The 21,599-nt window shown below is 42.8% G+C and overlaps 1 protein-coding gene across 1 annotated transcript in view; it reads right to left on the bottom strand.

The window, feature by feature from the left end:
- The window catches only part of dlgap2a (discs, large (Drosophila) homolog-associated protein 2a), a 130,921-nt gene that overhangs the window by 21,488 nt on the left and 87,834 nt on the right, over positions 1-21,599 (bottom strand). The window contains exons 3-6 of the mRNA XM_068579952.1: positions 15,621-15,835; positions 8,514-8,582; positions 7,323-7,482; positions 6,153-6,369 (exon numbers count right to left, since the gene is read on the bottom strand). Of these exons, the coding sequence (XP_068436053.1) occupies positions 6,153-6,369; positions 7,323-7,482; positions 8,514-8,582; positions 15,621-15,835 (661 nt within the window). The remainder of the gene's footprint in view (positions 1-6,152; positions 6,370-7,322; positions 7,483-8,513; positions 8,583-15,620; positions 15,836-21,599) is intronic.

The raw sequence follows: 21,599 nt of genomic DNA, 5'->3' as shown, positions 1-21,599 counted from the left end.
AAGTCAGCTAGCGTGTTTTTTCTGCAAAATTCAAATTCAATTCAGGAGACATTTCACAACTACTCATCAGCATTGTTGCCTCTGTTCCAAAGTTATTATGTGTACATCTTGATGCATGACTGTCCTGAAACTTTAGATTTGGATTATATCTTATGAATAAACCCAAAGTCACTGTAGTACAGAGTCAATTATCTGCTACATTTAGACATACACGTCGCAAATGAAAAGATACGCATGGAAGAGGTCCAGAGAGGAAAGGGGGTGCCTTTGATGAAGGTGAAATGAGCTAAAAGAATACAACAATACAAGCTAATTAACTTCCAACCTCTTTGAAAACCTTTCAGATTCAGTCAATTTAGCAAACTTCTAGAGTGCTCTGCACATACTCAATTCAAAACAACACACAGGAAAATCCTTTTCTGGCAGCTCACTGATGTTCAGCTGAAAGATTCTTTTTGTTCCAGCACACTTTATTAGAGCACAGACTTCAGTGGGCGATTTCATATAGAGCCCATTAATTGGACAGATAGCACAGATATATCTTGTGATTTGCCTGGCTTTTTAGTTGTTCATTGCTGGTAGCATTAGTTTGCGTAGTCTGTGGTATGTAGGCTCCATTCATTGCACTGAATATCAAAATGAAACAATGAACAGAACCAAATACTTACAATGAGGCACTGTATATGAAATGCACAAAATATTGAGGCAACCTGTCATGCACCATTACAACATCATTTTCATCATCCAGTGTCACACATGTTCAAAACAGCCACATGTTGTACACCTCTTTTCACCAAGGAGCACAATTCAACATGTCATTACACTTATGTCCCAGTACTAAATTCTTAGTCTTTGATTCCTGAGCATTGAGATGATATCTTACATTTAAAAAAAATCCCCTCAACAAGGCCTGTTATTACTATAGTCAGATTAGCAGACACATTTAATGTATTGTGTATTTTCTTGATAAATGCATCTTTCTACTTATTGTCCAGCAATGCTGAGTGTATATATGCTATATGTTTGGGAGTAAAATGTAGGCGCATGTGTAATATGAGGTTGTGTGTAAGTGGCTACATACCATAACTGTACTGGTTTGCCATATTTGAGCTTGAATTTAAAGGATGGGAGAAACTTTCTATTTTCTGTCAACAGTACAATATTCCAGCTCAGTCAAGGCTTGTGCAAAACATCATATCACAGCATCACACCTTTTTTCTTTATACCTGCAGAGTCCATCCAACAGCTCACATAGTAAACAGTATGTTCTTATAGTTATATGATAACTGCAAAGATTTACTTCACTCCACTCTAAAGTGACAATAAACAGAGAGCTCCAAAATAAGTACAGGAAAGGAAGGTTTCCATCATCATTGCAATGATTGTCAGGACCTTGTATACATTAGGCCATCTTGTAGTCTATATCATAGCTCAAAAAGAGTCTCTTAAAATAGATGTGTAAAATGTCTTTGATGTAATACATTGACAGAACAAGAACATTCATTATTAGAGTATTCAATGATTCAAAAAGGCAGCATTGTCCTGGAAGGTAAATCACATCAGTGGTGACAACAGCTTCAGAAAACAAAATCATACTGCTTTAAATAAATGTCTCTAAAGCAGGGTTGTTCAGTTAATTTATCACCACCAAGGGTTCATTGTATTCTTGCAGTAGGGTGCAAACCTTGACATTCTTTTTGCTGCTAGAAATGCAGTCTTTTTTCATGGAATATTACTGCAGGGTTGTGTATGAGGAAGTCCTTTGAATGCCAATGCTCACATGGCATTTAGATCTGCACGATGCACTACAGCATACTGGCAGCTACAAACCGTGAGCTATAAATATACTTTGAGCTACATTTTGTCTGCTGAGCATGAGGTATGAGCTCACAGAGTGAGCGATACGTATGTGATTTCTGCACTGTTGTACTCGTATCTCCCGCTCCAGAGTTCCACGCTGCCACTCCTGTGCATTAATTGTTGTTTCTGGCCCCTCCTTTGCCACCTGTTCCACAGAAAGGCCTGCTCGCGTGAGGACCTTTCCGGACTATCTGGGGTCTCTGCCTGCACATGTTCCCCATACTCCTGGGAATCAGCTATATACTCCAGGGGTTCTGCAGTCATATCATCTGGCTCCATGGGTGCAAGGTCCTCTGAGGGTATGTCTTGGAGATCAGGTGGTGATGAATCTGTGCCTGATGGAAGGGGGTCTGGGCTTGTGTGTCCAAAGTCTATTTCCAATGAGGAATCAGGAGATACTGAACTAGGAGGGGATATTGTGACAGTGACCTGTGGTAGTGAGACTTCATGAAATTCTGAGGCTACATCCTGAAGCATGTGAGCTAAGTGATACTCCATAGCTGGATCCAAACAGACCGATTCTGTTGACAGTAAAGGATCCAATGGGCACACTGTGGCGAGGTCAACAGTGGGTAGGGGTGAACTTGGGTAATCTGATTGGTTGAAGGGTGGATCAACATCTTCTGTAATAGGTGGAGAGTCAACACTCAGGTCAAACGGATCTGGTTCAGGGTCCATGAATACAGAGTCAAGATCATCTTGATCGAAGGAAGTCAGCATGACTAAATCAAAGTGGACCAGATCGGCATGATATATAGGGGTGGTATCAAGTGGTTCAGGAAGGGGTGGCCACTCTGAGTCTTGGGACTCTGGGTCAGTGTTGAGTTGAGTTTCTACTAAAGCAAAGGCTGAGGCTGATGTCATTTGCTCTGGGGCTGGGTCAGGAGGATAATCTGGAAACGTGATAATGGGATCTGGATTTGTGTCACTATCAGTTGGACTTGTAGGAGAATCTGTGTCAGGGTACTCTGACACCACGATGGATGGACATATGATGTCAGTCTCTAAATTACATGATGTAGCAGGATCAAGATCAAGTGTGGGTGCATCACAGACTGAGAATGGGCCTTGACTAACAGGGTCAGATGAGGACACTATTGGTATATCTGATCTCGATTCTAATTCTGTTGGGTGTGCAGAGTCTGGATTATCTAATCCTGAATATGGTGAATAAACAGCAGCAGGGTCTTGAGACACTGGGTCTAGTTCTTCCGCAGTGATAGGATCCGGAGGCTTTGAATCTGACATGATGTCATAGTCACGTTCCTCGGGTGGAGACACAGTAACTACAGGAACTGGATATGGTAGTGGTATCTTATCTCTTTCAATTAGTTCTGAGTCTTTGGATTTCATGTCATCAGGGTGAGAGGGTTCAGCATCTGAATGGGACTCATTAGCCGGGCCTATAGCTATTAGGTGTGGAGTGAGTAGCATTGCTTGTTCCACTGTCACAGGATCCTGTGGGCTCTCAAGGGCTGCTTCTGAGGAAATTGGCACTGTTCCGTGAGTGGTGACTGGCTCATTAGTGACCATGGCAGATAAACTCACAATTGCATTGTCTGGTAGCTCTAGTTCTGTTTCTGGCTTAGCTCTAGGGGGCAGTGCAGTTAAATCAAATGTCTCTGGTTCTGCTGCCCTAACAGAGCCTGGAAGTATAGGATCCAACGAAAGTGGTATGGCACTCTCCACATACATTGATTGTGGACAGGCAAGAATGCTTGGGTCCATAGAGAGCTGTTTTGGCAGATTTCTGCGGGCGCCTTTCTTTTCCTCCTTCTCCTCTGGACAATTGACAGCTGCATCTGCAGTGCTTTGCCGGACCAGGATCTTGCTTCTGGCCTGGGTCCCCACAGATACTTTGGATGTACGGGGTTTCTTCTCTCGAGCTCCCCCAGTGCCTTCATCTGCCGCAAAGGTTCCAAGTCCTCCTGCCCCTACACCTGCAAATCCACCTACATCTACCCCTGCTCCTGCTCTTGGTCCAGTTCCTGTTCCTGCCCCAACCTGTTCACCTAAACCTACCCCAGCTCCAGCTGCCATGGTGCCACCATGGGGAGACCAAGTGTTGTAATGCTGTGTAAAAGTGTTAAAATTACTGTTGAAAGCACGAAGCTCTACACAGAGGTCTCTCCTTAGATCGGCTAGCTCTCGACGCATGGCCGAGACCTCTTCCTTCCATTGCATGCTGATAGCTGCAGCCAAGGTAGCCGACTCTTTGATACTGGCCTGGATGGCTTTTGGTGATGGCCGTTCTGGGGCACTAGATCTAGGAGATCTGTAGAGGCTTGGAGAAACGGGTGGTCCAGACAGAAGTTTGGCTGTTGCGCCCATGTTATCTTGTTGGTAAAGTCTGTCTCTTCTGATGGGGCAGCCTAGATCATCATGAGCCAAAGGGGCCGTGTCTGCCAAATCCTCAAGTACACTGGCCTGGTCGGGTAAACAAGAGTCTTCCTGCACATAATTTCTATCTGGAAGACAAATATGAATACTTCTCTGTAATATGGCCACAGGTGTGAGCAGCTGGAGAGAATGTGCTTTTTATTGTTACAAAGCAGTAACATCAAATCATGCACTGAATGCCATGAGTCAAAATAAGATACTAGAAGAAATCTACAACAACTAAGTGCTAACCTTGTGACTATTGCCCCAATTCACTCATCGGTATACTGTAGATGTGTATAAAAGTATTTTTATTCTCAAATTTATATAACCTGTAATATCATTAACGATTACGGTGTTGAAAACCAGTGTAACACTGGGAAAGTACTCCCATTTTGACTCATTTTCATTAATGGTTTACACTGCCTTCTCAATATTAATTTGTAGCATGCATTCTTTGCATCTTTTCAATGCACAAAGCTGAAACTTGTAACTCCCGAAACACATCACAGAGAATGGAAAATATTTCTAATAAATGGAGGTGTAAGAACAATCCTTGCATGCTCGTCTGCTTTCAGTCGAGGTAAAGAAATGTGTACTTTGTGCAATGAAAAGAGGCAAAGATGAGCAAAGCTTCCAAACCGTTTCCCATCAATCAGGAAGTATAGTATGAACCCTATTGAAAAAGTGAGGTCCAGTTTGACAGATTGATTCGCAGCATCAATTGCCCCATATCCAAAATAGTGGCGCAATCTATCACAGACCAAACTCTGCGTCCTAAAAATTGAAAGATATTTGAGTTTACTGAGAAAGCAGTGGAAGTAAACAGTTATAGGTATGACTAATTGATCATAAGCACAGCTCCAGGTGGCCACACCTCTAACCCTCTCTTTTATAGTCCAACTGATGTTGTTAGTTCATGAATCTACTGTGGGAAAACGTGGAATCCGCTCAGACTTTTCATCCGGACACTTTTTCTTCTTTTCTTCCCACATTCTTCATCTGCACAAGGACGTATCATTTCCTCTGTAAAGCCAGCAATCACGGGAATTGTTGAAACCACCAGAAGCTTACAATTTATAATCAAGGCTCAGTATTGGAAATTAATGCACGTGTCAGCTGTAGTTTTTGATTTATTGTAACAAGTTTGCATATGTGATATTATATATGTGACTACTCAGTGTGACAGTTCAGTTACCGATATATTCATCATCAGCATTAGATAATTCATTATCCAGGTTTAGAGACAATAGTGTGCATTTCTGTAATGTGATCTTATTGTGAGTAAACATGAGCTTTGCAATGATACAAAAATAATTTGTGTGAAGTGAAAAATCTGTGTCCGAAGAAACCGCGTAGTATGCTGTGATAGTATAAACTGGGTTTACAAGTCAACAATGCATACTTTGTATACTGCAATTTTACCATTTCACCATTTCTTTGCCCTGTTCGCAATAAAGCTGTGTGTAAGTTAAAATGTGCCACCCTGTGGCACCACAAAGAAAGCCAGATTTCCAAAATGTTGCCGAAAAAGCAGTCATGTTCATATCCTGACCTGATTTTTTCTTCAGACAATTTCCATTTGTGATTTTCAATAGGGTTCATAGTTTTACTCTCTGATGCATCCAATGGATGAGCAGATGAAGCACTGTATCCAAAATACAGTTAGATGAACTAGCACTGCTCACAAGTGGTAGCTACGGTTATCATACGTCCATCAAAAACAATGGAAACATACAAGAGTGATTCATGCAGAGATGTGAAGCTGTTTGAGACTAACTGTATTCATCCATTAACACATGTTAATGCAAAATGTAAGCTTTTGGTGTTAATTTCTAAGAAGAAAAAAAAAAAACATCCAGGATGTCATACATTGAATTGTACGAATTAAATGAATGTCAAAATGCCCTTACCTGTGGTGGACCTGATGGTGGAGGTGAGAGTGGACGCCATAGGGGGGATGCAGTCATCGTCTTGGGAGTAGCCGGCCTGGATGGCTCGCAAGTAGCTGTGACTCCGGGTCCTGAAGCAGCCGGGCAGGTCCAACGCCTCCATGGCCTGGGATTCGACCTCACTGAACACCGACTCGCACACTGATTCAAACTGGCCATTTATTTCTGTTTCGCTCACCTGTGAGAAACAAAAGTCGTAAGCGTGCTTCCTCCTTTGTAAAGCAAGCAAGGTTATTTCTTTGTTCATCTGGAGAAATGAATTAGTCGGTTGTAAAATCCTCACATTGTGTTCTCTGTCAATTGCGATCAGAATAAAAACAAGTCTAGTGAAATGTGAATGTACATGTTTTCATAGGCAAAAGACAACGGAGAAAACAATGGAAAATGTGTTTTTATAATTTCCAATTCATAATTTCACAAAAAATTGTCATATTGTTATATTTCCAGGAGATAACGTGTGGGCTAGTTCCTTTTGCTGCAATATATTTCCCTTTGTGTGAATACAACCAAACAGTATGATGCAGAGTTTTATGAAATCAGAGGTCATACCTTATCATCGGGTTTGCTGTAAAATATTTGTTGTTGATGTTGACCAGAAGTATTTCCGCTTCTTATTACAGATGTGTTGGATGTATCTAGTAATGTCTTTGGTACCGAGTTGCTTGTCAATATATAGAATCAAAAGATAAACATCTTATTTTATTGGCATTTTAAATTCGGAGTTTAGCTGAGCTTTTAAGACTCGGAACAAATCAATATGCCCCTCTTTTAAGAGGGAGATGAATATCTCCACAACCCCTGTTGGAGTTGTTTAATCTATCCAGATAAACAGTGTGCAATAAGCTGTCATATTAAATATGTGTAAGCAAAATGAAGCCAGAAAAAAATGTATGTGTGTTTATTGAAAAACGATAAAACAGTTACAGGGAGAGCTAAAATTATGTTTAGGACAGTCGTGCTCTTGGACTGTTTTAAATGAACAACTTTGAGGAGGAATTATTCCAATTAATTTCACTGAAGACTCTGGAAACCTCCTCAGGGTCCCTCAGCAGCCCCCAGTGTACAAACCACTGATCCCCAGTACAGGTGAGGATTTGAAAAGCTCTCCTGATTGAAGGGGTGCAGACTCACCTGGCTCACTTGGCTAACACAGCTGGCCTGACTGAGGGTGCTGACTGCCCGCATGTAGCTCTGGTTCCTGGAGCGAAACTTAGGAGAGTTGTAGTTGGCAGAAGGATCCAGGGCAATGCTCGGGTGCATGTCCCTGGTGGCTTGCAAGTGGTAGCTCTGACTGAACAGAGAGAGAAGAAGAGAAGCAGCAAAGGGAGTGGGACTTCAGCCGTGGTGATAATTTATTCAGTAAGTCAATAAAACTTTACAAATAACCAAAGCAGTTTGACCAGTGATGACAAACACAATTATGTGTTCTCCTCTGGGCAACCTGAACTTAAGAAGGAGGCGGTTATGACATTGGGTCTCCCAAGAGGGGAGCCTCTCTCTTTTTCTGTTTCTCTCCCCCACTATGTTCGATTTCTCTTGTGCTGAAACACACAATCAATGCTTGGAAATAAGGGAAATGCAAAACAGGAGCTAGTTAGTGAGCAAGCACTTCAGAGAGCATCCCGGTGTCAGCCAGGTCAATTAAATGTGCTACTCCAGCAGCGCAACAGGGAAGGTCAGAAACCCAAGCCCGGTTTGATATCTGCTGGAGAGAAGACAAATAGAAAAACATGGGAAAGAAAGGCACTTTAAGTAAACTAGAGAACGCTAACGAGTCCCATTAAGAATACCAAAGTAAGTTTCCCTCCGTCAGATCCATTTCTAATGGCAAGCAGAGATGAGTAAGCAGTTTCAAAGCTTTTTATAGAAATAAACACGGGTGTTTGGCAGCGAGGAAAATGCCATTGTGATTAAAAGTTCCCCAATCCATCTTTGTAATGCTGAAGCAAGGCGGTGTGTGTTTGCAAAGTAATATCAACCTTCTTAACAGCCAAAGAAACCCAAGAGCAGAAACGCCCAGAGATTAAGTCTGTGAAGTCGTAAAAGTAACAAACCTGTAAATGGGAAGAAGTGTGCCGCTGTAATGTATAAGCAGCGAATCAAATCATATCTATTTTGTGTTGAACAGTGCCTTATCCTTTGCCAGTATGAGCTGGCTTCCTCAGGTGACCTTTCATTGACTGGTCTTGAGTATTTGCTCTGTGAGGCGTTCATATTGGGTATGTCAGCAGGGCGGCAAGCCAGCTGGCTCCGGCGTCTGACCACTGCAACATGGCAGCAACAGAGAAGTAAGGGGAGGGGTGGCGATGAGCCTGTATTCACCTTAAGTCCTCAGCAAAATTGGTGATGTAGTTACGCATGTCACTGTTGATTTTATCCAGGCGGTAAGAGCTGTGGGTAGAGAAGAAAACAGAGTTACTGGGTCCCACGAGTGGGAGTTGGATGGATGTGACGTCACTGGGCAGAAGTCTAATGAAACTGGCCCTGTATGGGATTCGTGGTGAACTGAATGTTTGCTTGGGAGTTTCCACCAATATGCTGCAAACATTAGGGTGAAAAAGTGTGACCAACCAGTGTGGTCTCAAGTAATGTTACAGTTACATTACGCTGGCAGTAAGAATTGCCTAGTCATGACAATATCTTATAAATGAAACATGAACAGCCACACAACGTTATGAGGAGTGTTTTATGACTTTTGTCTCACAGTAGACCCACGTTCAGTTAATCGATCTCTCATACGTACACATGCGCCACCTCACACACACACACACACACACCTACACGCACACACACAGCCACACACACAGTCCACCACCACTTGATGACGAAATGCTACACACAAAACACAATTACACTACATCATAAAATACATTCTTCCCCTATGTGGCTAATTAGATTTGCTTAATTGAGCCAAGTGAGAATAAAAATAAACATCCTTCCCTGAGCAATGAAACTTAGTCAAGCTTTATAGCTGACAACATCAGATATAAGTGCACCGGCTGAGGCATAACTGAGGCGTACTTCATCCATCCATGCCTGAAGAAAAGTCTGTTATCATCAGTTGAGTAAAGGGAGGCTGTTTTGAGAAAGCGCTGGCCCTTTATCAAATCATGCCAGAGCAAATTTCCTCTAATGTCTCTGATTGGTGCTAATGCACTGCCATTGTTGGCCAATATTAAGGCAAGGGATGATGGGAATCTCACACTTTCTGCCTTCCATGCTGCCAATGAAAGCACTCTGTCTGTGGTTAAACAAAGCCCGGCCTTGACAGTAGCTGGTGTGAGCAAATTTTCCAAGAGGGAACGTTGAGTGCACGGCGTTTGATTCAAACAAGGACAAAGGACAAGGACAAAGAAGATTTTGAAAGAAGGGTTGACATAGTGCTAATACAAGTACACATTTGAGAGCATGAGGATGAGACTTGTGCCAGCTCGTCTCTATAGTGTTCTTTTTTGACAGACAAAATGCACCGCAAGGCTGCATGAAGTATAATTACTTCTTCACATCTTTACAAGGGAGGACATGAAAAGTTGATCTTCATAGCCGACTCACTCTGTCTCTTAAAAAAACACACAACTCTTTCTATTCAGGTATACTGCAGTGGTGGGCCGTCAGGGCCAGCTAAGCCTTCCCTGCTGGCCTAAACAGAATCACAAAGTTAGAGCTATTTTATAATTGAATTGTTTTTTTGTTTTTTACAAATACACTACATGCATTATGATAATGTTTCCCTATTTGCTTATTTTCTCATTGCACAGCTCCTTTCTGCCTCTGTTGCACTGCTTCCAGCCTGCAGCGCTGCTTTCAGTGCAGATTGTTTTTAGGAGAGCTTTTATCCAATCAGATTTCACCTCCTACGTCTCTATGGAGGCAGAGCGGCTTCAAGCTGGCCTTTGTAGATTAGAGTACACAGGGACAATGGCGTGATTGTCATACTTCAACCAATCAGATCTTTAGTTTGACATGCTGGGTGTATTCTTTGACGTGCCTTCGCCGTCATCGCGTCTCCTCAGGTGAGTGCGCTGGCAAATTTTTCGGTAGTTAATATTGCTCCTTCTGATCTTGGCTCGTGCCCTTGAGTGTGCGGTGTTTTAGTGCCGCTGTTTTGTTCAATTGTTTTGTTATAACTAAATATAACTGGTTGTGGACGTGGACTACATGCATTTTCCGTTAATGATGCAACATCGCGTCATGAGCCCAAAGATCAATGCAGCATTTGACATCTTTCTAACAGGGACATTTGGTAGCCTGATCAATATTTGACATGGTATTAAGTGTTACACTCAAAGCAGAGGCAAAAAGGTGTTGATGAAAAAGCCTGCCTGACAGAAAGGTAAGATAACTATGCATGACACGTCTCACGCTGCCACAAATCAATGGATGGGAATTCTGCCTTTGACCTTGAGATCTGAGGGAAAATCCTCATCTCTAATGCTGAAATGAGTAATTACATTATGTCAAATCAGGAATTATCGAACACTTTGCCAGTGTTAACTCTGATTAATTATGGTGCTTCAAAAATCTAATCATGGATGGGGGGCAAACAAATGTAAGTTATTTTAGAAACTGTCAAAAATGGGTGGGATTGATTGACTTGTGGCGTTTCTACACCGAGCCAATGTCATTTAAAGGGAAGTGAAGTACCCCGAGTTGGAGTTTAATTGATGATGTTCTTCTGTGCATGTGTGTCATTGCAACCTGCGATCATACTCGACATATCATTACAGATTTACTCAAGGACTCATTATGCTGTTGGTTAATAGGTAAATTTGCCAGATGTCATTCCGTTCCCATCATCGTTAATATATGTTTAAACATCTTTGGCAGGTTTTACTATGGCACAAAAAAAAGCTGATTCATATTCAATTCATCACCGCTGTCGGCTCTGCAGCTCTCAGGACGTACAGGACCCCAGGGTTAAGTTGTAATGGAACGGGGGCTTGGAGGGTGTAAATGATTATTAATTAAAACAATCATTGACATCTAACTTTCCTTCTCGTGCACGGGCTGCTCCAGCTCAGTGGGCCCGTGACGGTGATGTATTCTTTATTGGTGAGACGAACAAAGAAGCCAACCTGTCAACCACGAGAGCGACGGAGAGCTTGAAAGGGGGAAAGATGGAGGGAGGTGACACAACCTGACAGCCTGTTCTCACTTTAACATGATTTGCTTCAGGGAGCCGATGTTGTCAAATTTGTGTTTGGCCTGTCTGAATGGCCCCGCGGGACATCAAATTGCTACAAGAGCAGAGGAAATCCAACCTGCACCATGTCTGTCTTGAATCCAATCTAATTCCATCCCAACAAGCCTAGTGAACCATAATAGCACGAGAGCGCTCATGTCAGGTGGCATCCGTGGTGCCTTTTATGTGTGGGGAACTGAAAACAGTGACAGATATGGATCACAGCTCGATGGCGCCTCAGCGTGTGTACTTCAGAGTTATAAAATGTTGAGAACATCTTTGTCTAAATGGGTGGTTTTAAATGTTAGAGGGTTCAACAAATGTCAACCTATCATCCTCACTGGTCTTCCTTTTGTGCCGCTGTGCAATATTCTCCTGCAGGGATCAATACAAATGTGTTCTTATCTTATGTCCTAAATTAGCTATTTAAAGAGTGGTGACCAAGTGAGCGGATTATTTTACACTAACTTTTCTAGTTAAGAAAACATGCCCATATCAATATATATATATATATATATATATATATTGAACAGTATATCTGTCTTTAGCTAATATTAATCTCACACAGTTGCATTCAGAAAAAAACCGAATACTTCCAAGGATGTGGAAACTGATACGTCTTCATTCAATTCAAGAGCAAAGAGGCCATATTTTGGCATTCTTCGAGTGGGTTCAGTGTATCAGGACTCTTCTTCAGTCATGGCCACAGCGGCTGATCCATGCTGGTCAATACCTTCCTTCCAGCTGAGCCCGGCAGACCCTCGGCCTGAGCACCGAGTGAGCCATTATTTAGTGGGGCCTTTGAGTGCAATAACTGCAACTGATAACCCTTCCTGCTGTTGAATCCTCATAAATCATTCACTGTTTACAGCTATTCAAAATGGATAGCCAGGGCAAGCTTTGCAAGATGTGGGAAAATGAGCAAACCTCACTGTAGCTGCCTCATACATTACCTCACACTCTAAAAGAGCTGAAAAGCCCAAACGACTGCATCCTTTCTGACAGACATCATTATGGTCCGGCATGATCACAATCAATAACATTCGATTGGTCTTTCTATATCCTTGGGGATGAATTACTGGCATATTATGGCAGTATGCTATCGCCTGTTGCCTAGGACTGTAAAGGCTGAATATCTCAGCTGCCCCCTTTCTATCTCCTGTCACCGTGGAGAAAGACGTCACAAACACTCTGCCAGAAAGGCTCATCATTTATTCTGTTTGTGTGTTTTCATCAGGGTCAGGTTAACAGTATTAGCGGATTCTGTGGGTGTTGCTCGCTGCGGTTTCCGAGTTTCCAGGAAAAATGCGGTTCCCTACGAGAGAGAGGCAATACAAAAACCTCTGCTGAATGGCAATGAGCATGAGGTCGGCCGTGCGTGGCGCGAGAGACGAGGACATGACAAAAAGAGTGAGGGAATCATCAGTGTTATTCGGTGTGTGTATCACTGTCTCATGCTGTGACTGTGTGACATCCCAAACTGCAGCTACGTGTCTGTCACAGGCCACACTCTACACTGAGGTCAGACACAAGGTCGTCCTTGCATAATGTGCAGAGTTTATGTCAGATTGTGTGCCCATGGGCTCGCGCAGACCAGAAGCAGAACAGACACACAGTGCCCATTTCTGCTGCAGGCTTATGAAGAGGTTTTCGACACAGTCCAGCAAACCCTCCCTGAGTAAAACACGCTGCATGAAGGAGAAAATAAATAGAGATTCTCACATTGTGCTCCAACAGACGAAGCAACAGCATCCCAAACCGTTTGAAAGTTAATTCTGGCAGTCATAGTCCTACAGTATTGTATTTCCAGCCACTGTTGTGACTTGTGAGGATAGACACAGTATACATCTGTTCATTCATATTTTCTCCCTATTTACGTCACAGTTAATTTAATTAAAGGCACTTTATGAAGTTGTTGTAATAATCATTCTTCCAGTTTTCAGACATTTAAGCAGTGGCGGGTCGTGGATTTTCTGACTGGGCCTGCAGTGTATCAGCTGTTTGCGCCCCCCCAAATACACTAAATACATGTAGTGTATTTGTGGAAAACAATTACATTATAAAATAGATATAGCTTTTAGTTATCTTTTTTTTTTTTTATTAAAAATTAAAAATATTAATTATAAAATAGTTATAACTTTGTGATTCTGTTTAGGCTAGCAGAGGAGGCTTAACAGGCCCTGACAGCCCGCCACTGCATGCAAGCACAACCAAGTAATAACCGTCGTTCATCAAAAATCTGTATTTCCTTTTCTTTCAAGACACTTACAGGAGAGACTGAAGAAAGTAAACAGATGTCTACTTCAATACTTAATTTTTATTTTTTTTTTAAATTTTTGTCAATACTTTTGGATTATTTTAAGTCCCACACAAACTGGTTTTAGTTGATGGGTGAGAAAACAGAAGCTTTTAATACATGTCATGAAGGTAGGGAGGCCCACAACAAATTGTAAAAGCATATCCCTCGAAAACCAAACTTGCAGTTTTGGCCACATGTCTCTGATTAACACAAGAAGAGCTTCTGGGAGTCATGCCAGCAAAGTGGAAGTTACTTCTACAGTTCTCTCCAACAGGAATGCATAATAAAAGGAAAAGCTGCATCCAACCGTCTGGAAATTAAAAGATAAAACAACCAGCGGAGCGGCTAAAAGCCGTCGATGTGGACCTCCACACTGAAACTGTGACTAGTAAATGCTCTCAATATACACGGCTCACAAAGCACAGCAAATGCAGATTAAAAAGATTGTGTTTTGAAAGAGCAGGCCTGGGACATTTTTAAACTGTAACTTAAATAATTAAAACAGACTTCTGTTTTCACATGCTGCGAACAAAGAGGAGCAGGTCCCTTTGAAGAGTGAACGAACGTGAAGTCAAGAAGAAAAGAATCAGCCAAACACAATGCAATCATTTGGTGGCCGAAGTACTGCAGCGATGCAATTTAAAACCACAATAGGACGTAAAATAAGAAGATAAGAAATATATTAATAGTTTCACATATGGATTCATAATTGAACAAACATGTAAAAACTGTTGGAAACAATAGGAAACGTATGCTTTTCAACCACCTTATGAGTAACAACCAGCGCCAGGTGATGACGACATCTTTTTCGTTTGTGGCTGTGGTTTACCTATTGCCATGTTGAAGTGAACTGGAACTGAAAATGAACAAAATAAAGATGAAGACAGATGTGAGGTGCAACAGAAGGTGAAATACGGAGCAGAAGGATAAGCAGACAATAATCAGGACATGTGACAAGAAAGGCAGCAGGATACTGCCTGGTCTTACGACAGGTGAGGTTACTCTATTTGTTGTGCGAGCGCTCTATTATGTAATCTCATTGAATGGAGTGTTAATGCTGTAGTAAGTCTACATGCATCTCTCCATCACAAAGTTGCTTGTGTACATTTTTCTGTGACGTTGTCTTCAGCTTGTCTTATCATGTAATCCTCTTATGAGCGCTTTCTTCTGCGGCCGAGTAACCACAATTAAAGCCCAGAAGAACCTTTACTGAACACGTTCTTACAGTTCAAGACACAATATGAATATGGAGAAAGGGGATTCTCATGAGCACAGGATTCAAGTGCTTGACATCATCTATTGGTGGGGCACTACTGGCACAGGAAGACCGCCAAGAGGGAATGCAACAAAGCAAATAATGAACAAGTATGATCAAAATATGAACAAAAGTTAAGCGGACCAAAAGGTGTTCTGTAAAAATGTAAAATAGGAACACAGAAAGCAGCATGTCATGGACATACAAACAGACGTTGAGATAATCCCAATCCAATGAATTACATTGTTTTCAGGACTATTCAGAGATTACATTATGACATGAAAACATACTTTATACTTTGATATTTTCCAGACATTTTTTGGAACGATTACATGATAATAATGTCTGTGGCACACAAAGTGGTAGTATCACAAACCTCAGTGTGCCCAGTTTGGATCCCAGGGAATCCCCCCTGACCCCTCCCCAAGGGAACACAAAAACCAATGAGCATAGATGTTTTTTTTTACAAATTGAGAGATGATATAATTACATCCATATCCTGTGATCCTGTCCTCAGGGTGACTTTAAGATTTCAAGACACAAAACGAAAGTTAAATTGAGGGATGAATTGTCACGATGGACAAGGTTCGCTTTGCAGCATCGACCTTCGAGGTCAGCTGAATACATAAACAGGGACATGCAAGAAAGGAGAGCGCAACACGATTAAGCTTTTGAAGTTGCACGTTGTTGTACCTCTGGGAGTCCAGCAGTTCCCTGGGTCTGATGATGGCCTTGACCAGGGCGTCAGGTCGCACCATCTTCTGAGGCGATGTTTTGGGGCTGGAGTCCGATTCTCCGCTCTCCTCGTCCCCCATGGCTTTAACGTAGCTGCTGCTCCGCATCCGACGGCAAGGGATCTCGTCGTCCTTCCCGCCGCCAGGGTAACCCCCCCAGTCATCCTGGGGCACCTGGGTGGTGTGGGGAGTGTTAACGGTTAATGCAATAAAAGATCGTTTTGGTCACTTCATTATTTACTGCTTCAGTTTCATCAGTTCTTGCTGAACATATCTCCATATATAGCCGCTAAATGTTCATCAGAGGGACATGGAATATCTTTGGATATTGCGATGCATCATGTTACTCTTTTGAAAGATTGTACTTGTTGCCGGTCTCTTCATAAAAAAAGGTCATAGTAGGACACTTTGAAATATTCTGACTTCTGCATTACAAGAGCACTAAAACACAGTCAGACTGTGTCTCAGCGGTTAGCATGCCCGTCTTTCAATCAGAGGATTGGTGGGTTGAGACCTGGCTCCACTTGTCCTGCTCAGTCTTTGAGCTTCTCTGTTGTTTGGCCAGGTTAAAAAAACATTGACTGAAACAAGTCATACATTTGGCTGGGCTGTTAATCATAACTACTGGTAATATACAGCTTGACAATGGAGAAAGGGAGAGATATTTGCCTACACTGTCGTAGCTATCGCACATGGAGACCTGCCATCAAAACACGCCGGGCCGTTTACATTTTGCAATTTTCTCCCGCTGGTTAAAGCAGGTAATTGAGTGTCCAGACGTCAGCGTCACCATCAGCCCATTCACAGGGAGAACGGGCCGTCTCACTTGCACTCGTCTTTACGACATATGGAGTGAATATTTCACAGCGATCGGGACGGTCCTAAACGTTGAAGTCCACCTTCAACGTTTAGGACCGTCGTGATCGGTGGGAAATATTTACTCGAGCAGGATGATAAACGGAGCATCTTGGAAAAACTCCATTTGCAGTTGTAGGTGGAGCTTAATGCGTTTTGACATTAGTCCGGCAGGCTGTGCTCACAGAGGCAATTTTGTTATTGGGATCCAATTCAAGCAGACCACACTTAACTGATATAATAGTACAGAACATCTGTGAATACAGATTGTGTGGAGCAATTATTTTCTGAATCATGATCTTGGTGTGAAAGGAAAATGTGGTTCCATTATTGTACGTGCCACAATACAACATGTAGAAATGTTATCAGGTGATCCTTTCTGCACTGGAGATGGTGGTGTGGCTTATTACATACTGCGGGATGATTCCACCCACTCATTGTAAACAACGGATGAGGATTGTTTGCAAGCTCATTACGCACAACACCGCTCTCTCTTCCTCCGTCTCTAACTCACACACTCTCTGGCTTTGCTTTAGTGAAACAGTACAGCATCGTTTAATCACCGGGACAACAACAGTAGCAGCTGAGTCAGGGTCTAAACACACTCATAGATGATACAACACAGCACACAGATGCAGAAACCCTCTCCAGCCACACAAAGGCGCACACCTCTCTCGCTCCTCTGCCCCTGTTTTCCTTGCACTTTGCTGACGATGTGTGCGATGGTCACAAGCTCTGGCTGGACACGCATTTACATGGTCCACGGTTTGCACCCGTAGAGTATGACATCGTCAGTAATCCTCACAGCCTGTGTGGATGTTGAAGGCTTCACTGACGCCGCATCCAACCGTCTCTTCAGCATCCTGGCAGCCGGACCAGCCTTGGCGCCGTGCCAATCCACCCGGCTCTGAATTTCATTAAGTTAAATCTGACTTGGGTCCATATTCCCATGACTTTATAGTGAGACTGGACCAGAACTGTACCAATGAGGAACTTTCAAATAGCCTCACAACCACTATTAGTAATTGAAATACTATATTAATTTGTGGTTATACTTAAAGTACTGATTCCATGTTTTTCTAAAACTTTCCTCAGTGACTAACTCACTACTCACAGGTTCACAATCAACAGGGCGGCAGCTGACTGGCTGTGGGAAATGTCAGGAGGAGATAGGCTTCATCCAAATGTCACTAATGCGTCAGACACATGACTCTAATCACTTTCTGATGCAAATGCCATCTATTGGAAAACAACAATTGAAAAGCAATTATTGCTGTACTGTTAAGAATACAACCGGCTGTAATATATCAGAGAAACAAGAAAAGCAGCTGGAATTCAAGTCAAACATGCCACATACAATACATCAACAACAATGAGGCTATCCAATTGTTTACATCCTGGAAAAAAAAAACTTCCCCCCCCCGACACTAATTCTACTAACCTCTGGCATCAAAGCATGCCCACACACGATTACTATTCTAACGAGTGTCACATCAAATCAAAACAGCTTGAATAATTGATCAATTGTGGCTTTATTACAGCCCGCTCTTTGTTATTCACACAGAATGCTGGGTCAAAGCAGCCTTTGACTGTAATGTTTCATCTATGGTGTGATGATAGCGCACCACACATGAAGAGGGGGCATGATCGATGGGGATTATGGTGCGTCCTTTCGGTAAAGCTCGGTAGCAAATGTTACGGCAAGGATGGCCTTACAGCACAAAAAGACGGTAAAAAGATGCACTTCCACACTTTGAGACAAAGACATGCAGAAAGGGACATGCTTGAATTTGAGAGAAATCAGCTTACTGCCTTTTTTTTCTTCTTTCAAAAACACAGATGTCCGTCCTAACGGACGTGAATGCACACTCAAACACACACTCTGATAAAAAAGAAGAAGTCATTTGTCTCCCCTCTAAAGACAGGCATGCACCAGCTACCAAATGGAGTCGATGGGTTAATTAAGTCTTGGAGGAGTTTGATATTTTTAGACGTCTAATTAATGAACGTAATGGCCAGAGGACAGGCGCAAGCTGTGGCGAGAGTTGTTTAATTTGGATTCGCTGATAAACTGAATAGATTGTAGAGTGTCTCCTTGAGCAGATAAAGAAAAACAGCGTGGCCCTATTGATCGCTGTGAAAACACACATGGCGTCCCGGCCTGACAAGTGAAATATGGTCACTTGTCATCATGAACCAAAGACCCCACAAAGGGAAGGCATGTGATTCAGGGCTGAGCCGGCATCCAAGTGTTTTGTGTGTTTTTTGGGGCAGGTTTTGATGATTCTACTGGTCCTCGATTAATGTGCCACATCCTGTTCTGTTTAACAGCTCATAATACGGCAATGACGTGAAGCCCTTTGTGAATATGAGCCAAAGTTTGTGGGAGCAGTGTGAAAATTCACAGCTCAAGTGTGAAGATCCATCGTTAAAGTCACATTATCACAAAAACAGAACTTTCACTTCCTTTAATTATTTTTGCTCAATAAAGCACAGGAATTATTTATTTACATGCCTTTATTTTATGACAACAACTCTTTACATATACCATGAAGATCCTTTAGCCCTTCAACTTTGCCAATAATTAAAATATCTGAGATAGATCACACGCATCTCATATCAGGACTACGCACACACATCGCCATGTTGGCTGTGCGTCTTCCTTCTTCCTTTACTTCTGTACTTTTATCTTTTCCCACAGGGGTTCCGGTGTGTATTTGTGTGTGTGTGTGTGTGTGTGTGTGTGTGTGTGTGTGTGTGTGTGTGTGTGTGTGTGTGTGTGTGTGTGTGTGTGTGTGTGTGTGTGTGTGCTGGCTAGGCAGGCCTCAGCCAATGCTCCTGCAGTGCAGCAGTGCATTTCATTGATTAACTCTGCGGCTCTATCTATACACAGCACCTCTCCAACTAAGAAACATAAGTCATTGCATTAGGTTACAAAATAAAGTGAGATAGACAAGATATATATAGAGAGAGAGCAAGAGAGAGAGAGAGAGAGAGAGAGAGAGAGAGAGAGAGAGAGAGAGAGAGAGAGAGAGAGAGAGAGAAGGAAGGGAAAGAGAGCTCAATCATTGTTCTATCATTGGTAATCCCACCCACCAGCCTCCATCCCCTCATTCCTTCCCACAGGATTGCATGGATATGTTGTGTGGGTTGGAGGAGGTGCTGTTTTTACTTTCTTTTTTTTCTCTCTCTCTCTAGCCAACAGTTACCCTACCTGAGCAAACACCTACCGCACACGCCCACCGCCAACTCATCCTCTCTGGTCTCTCGCATTCACGCATACGTACGCCCACACATGCAACATTATGTCTGTGTTCGCCTGGTCGCCGCTTTGTTTATTTACTGACACTTTGTACGTGCGGATGTCGGCAGGGAGGTGTAAATAGACATGCTCGATGATGAAAGGAAAAGGAAACAGTCATGCACTGGAAGGTCTGTGAAAGAACTGACAACCTTGACTTTCATAATCTTGTCCTTTTGAATGGATTTTAATGGTGGAAGCTAAACAAACAATGCTATTTCTGGTACCAACTTTGAATCCAAGTCTAACAGACACCACAATATTTAACCTGAGTGTCAAACAACTTATAACTAGAAACTTCAGTCACTTTAGCATATCAACATGCCTAAGTCTGGGAACCCCTTTAATAAAATAAGTTAGGGAACCCCTGTGTGGTGGTATTACTGTAGCTTTCCGTCACAGTGCCAGTTTTGTTTCTGCTGCTTTGCACTTCCCTTTTGTAATTTAATCAGCAGCCTTTCTGCCTCTCAAGCTCCACCTTTGGCAAGCCAACATGGCAATTAATTGGCTTATTAAATCCCTCCGCATTGCCCTATCAGCAAAACTATCAAAGACTAATCCTCCCTTTGTACTACAGGACTGTATGCAGGGAGAGAGCAGAGGAGCGTTTGCTGGAGCAGCTGACTTAATCAAGGCTGAGAGTTGTCAGTAAGACAAAGTTATTGTGCAGTGAAGTTATGGACCGGGTGCAAGGAAGGTGGAGGAGGCATTGATTACAGCTGTTGCTGCAGTCCAGGTGTATTTGCATATCTAGTTTGGAGAGAGTATGTGTGAGTTTGAAATTCATCCAGGTGAGCCAGTCGCCAACAACGGAAGAACGTTTTGCCACAATCACCTGATATTAAGCTCACACAAAATGATGTGTTTGCGCGCACGCGTGTGTGTGTGTGTTTCATGGGGAGGACTAATTGGGGTTAATTTGTGGAATGACTAAGCCAGAGACAGAGCGATGACCAATGCCAGGTCTGATCCCGCAACATTTGTCAATTCAGAGAAAGGGTAGCCAATATCAATCTATCTGTCTCCCCCAATGTTCAGTTCATCGATCTCTCGTACGTACACATGCAGCACATCACTCACACACAGACGCACGCATTCACGCACGCACACTCGCACACACCTGCTGCATTCACACACAGATTACCAAACAGTCAGTTCACCGAGAAAAGTCACGCGTTCCTCTCTGTCTGCTGTTTCCTCGCCTTTAACAACACTTCAGAAGGTTTTCATTCCCTCCGTCATCAACCAAGGACGCAAACAAGGTGACTAGCACATCATCAAACCATCTGGTGTGCGATAAATAGAACTCCCCTCCACACAGACACACACAAATACAATCACGCAGACAGGCTCACTCACACACAGACCAACATTTAGTGCACAAACTCTCCGAGGATACATCTTGTGCTGTTGCAATGCAGACAGTTGTGGGTATTCCCAATATAGCCGCAGGGAGGAAAAATGTCTCAATGTGACCCCTCAGTGTGTGCAAAGCATCATTCCTGCCTATTGCGTCTGGTGGCGAGCAACAACTGAAGTCACGATGAGTCAAAACTTGCTTTCCGGAGGATCTAAATGCATCCACAGAGGCCTCGGCAGCATGCACATTCAACTTTCTCCCTGGAAACATCTCCGAGCTTCCTGAGAGGGCATTGATTCTCCTCCGGGGAGGGACGATGTGTCACCCTCCTCGGATTGGATTGATAATGCTGGTCTAAATTTAGCCCTGCGGCAGGAAGGAGGAGGATATTTTTAGAAAGTGTTTATATTGCCGCGACTCGG

The sequence above is a fragment of the Clinocottus analis genome, unplaced genomic scaffold, assembly GCF_023055335.1.
Source record: "Clinocottus analis isolate CAN_PGR_092001 unplaced genomic scaffold, fCliAna1.0.p SCAF_17, whole genome shotgun sequence".
Taxonomy (NCBI): Eukaryota; Metazoa; Chordata; class Actinopteri; order Perciformes; family Cottidae; genus Clinocottus; species Clinocottus analis.
Note: the sequence above shows the minus strand (reverse complement) of the source record. Positions and strands in the feature narration are given on the sequence as shown.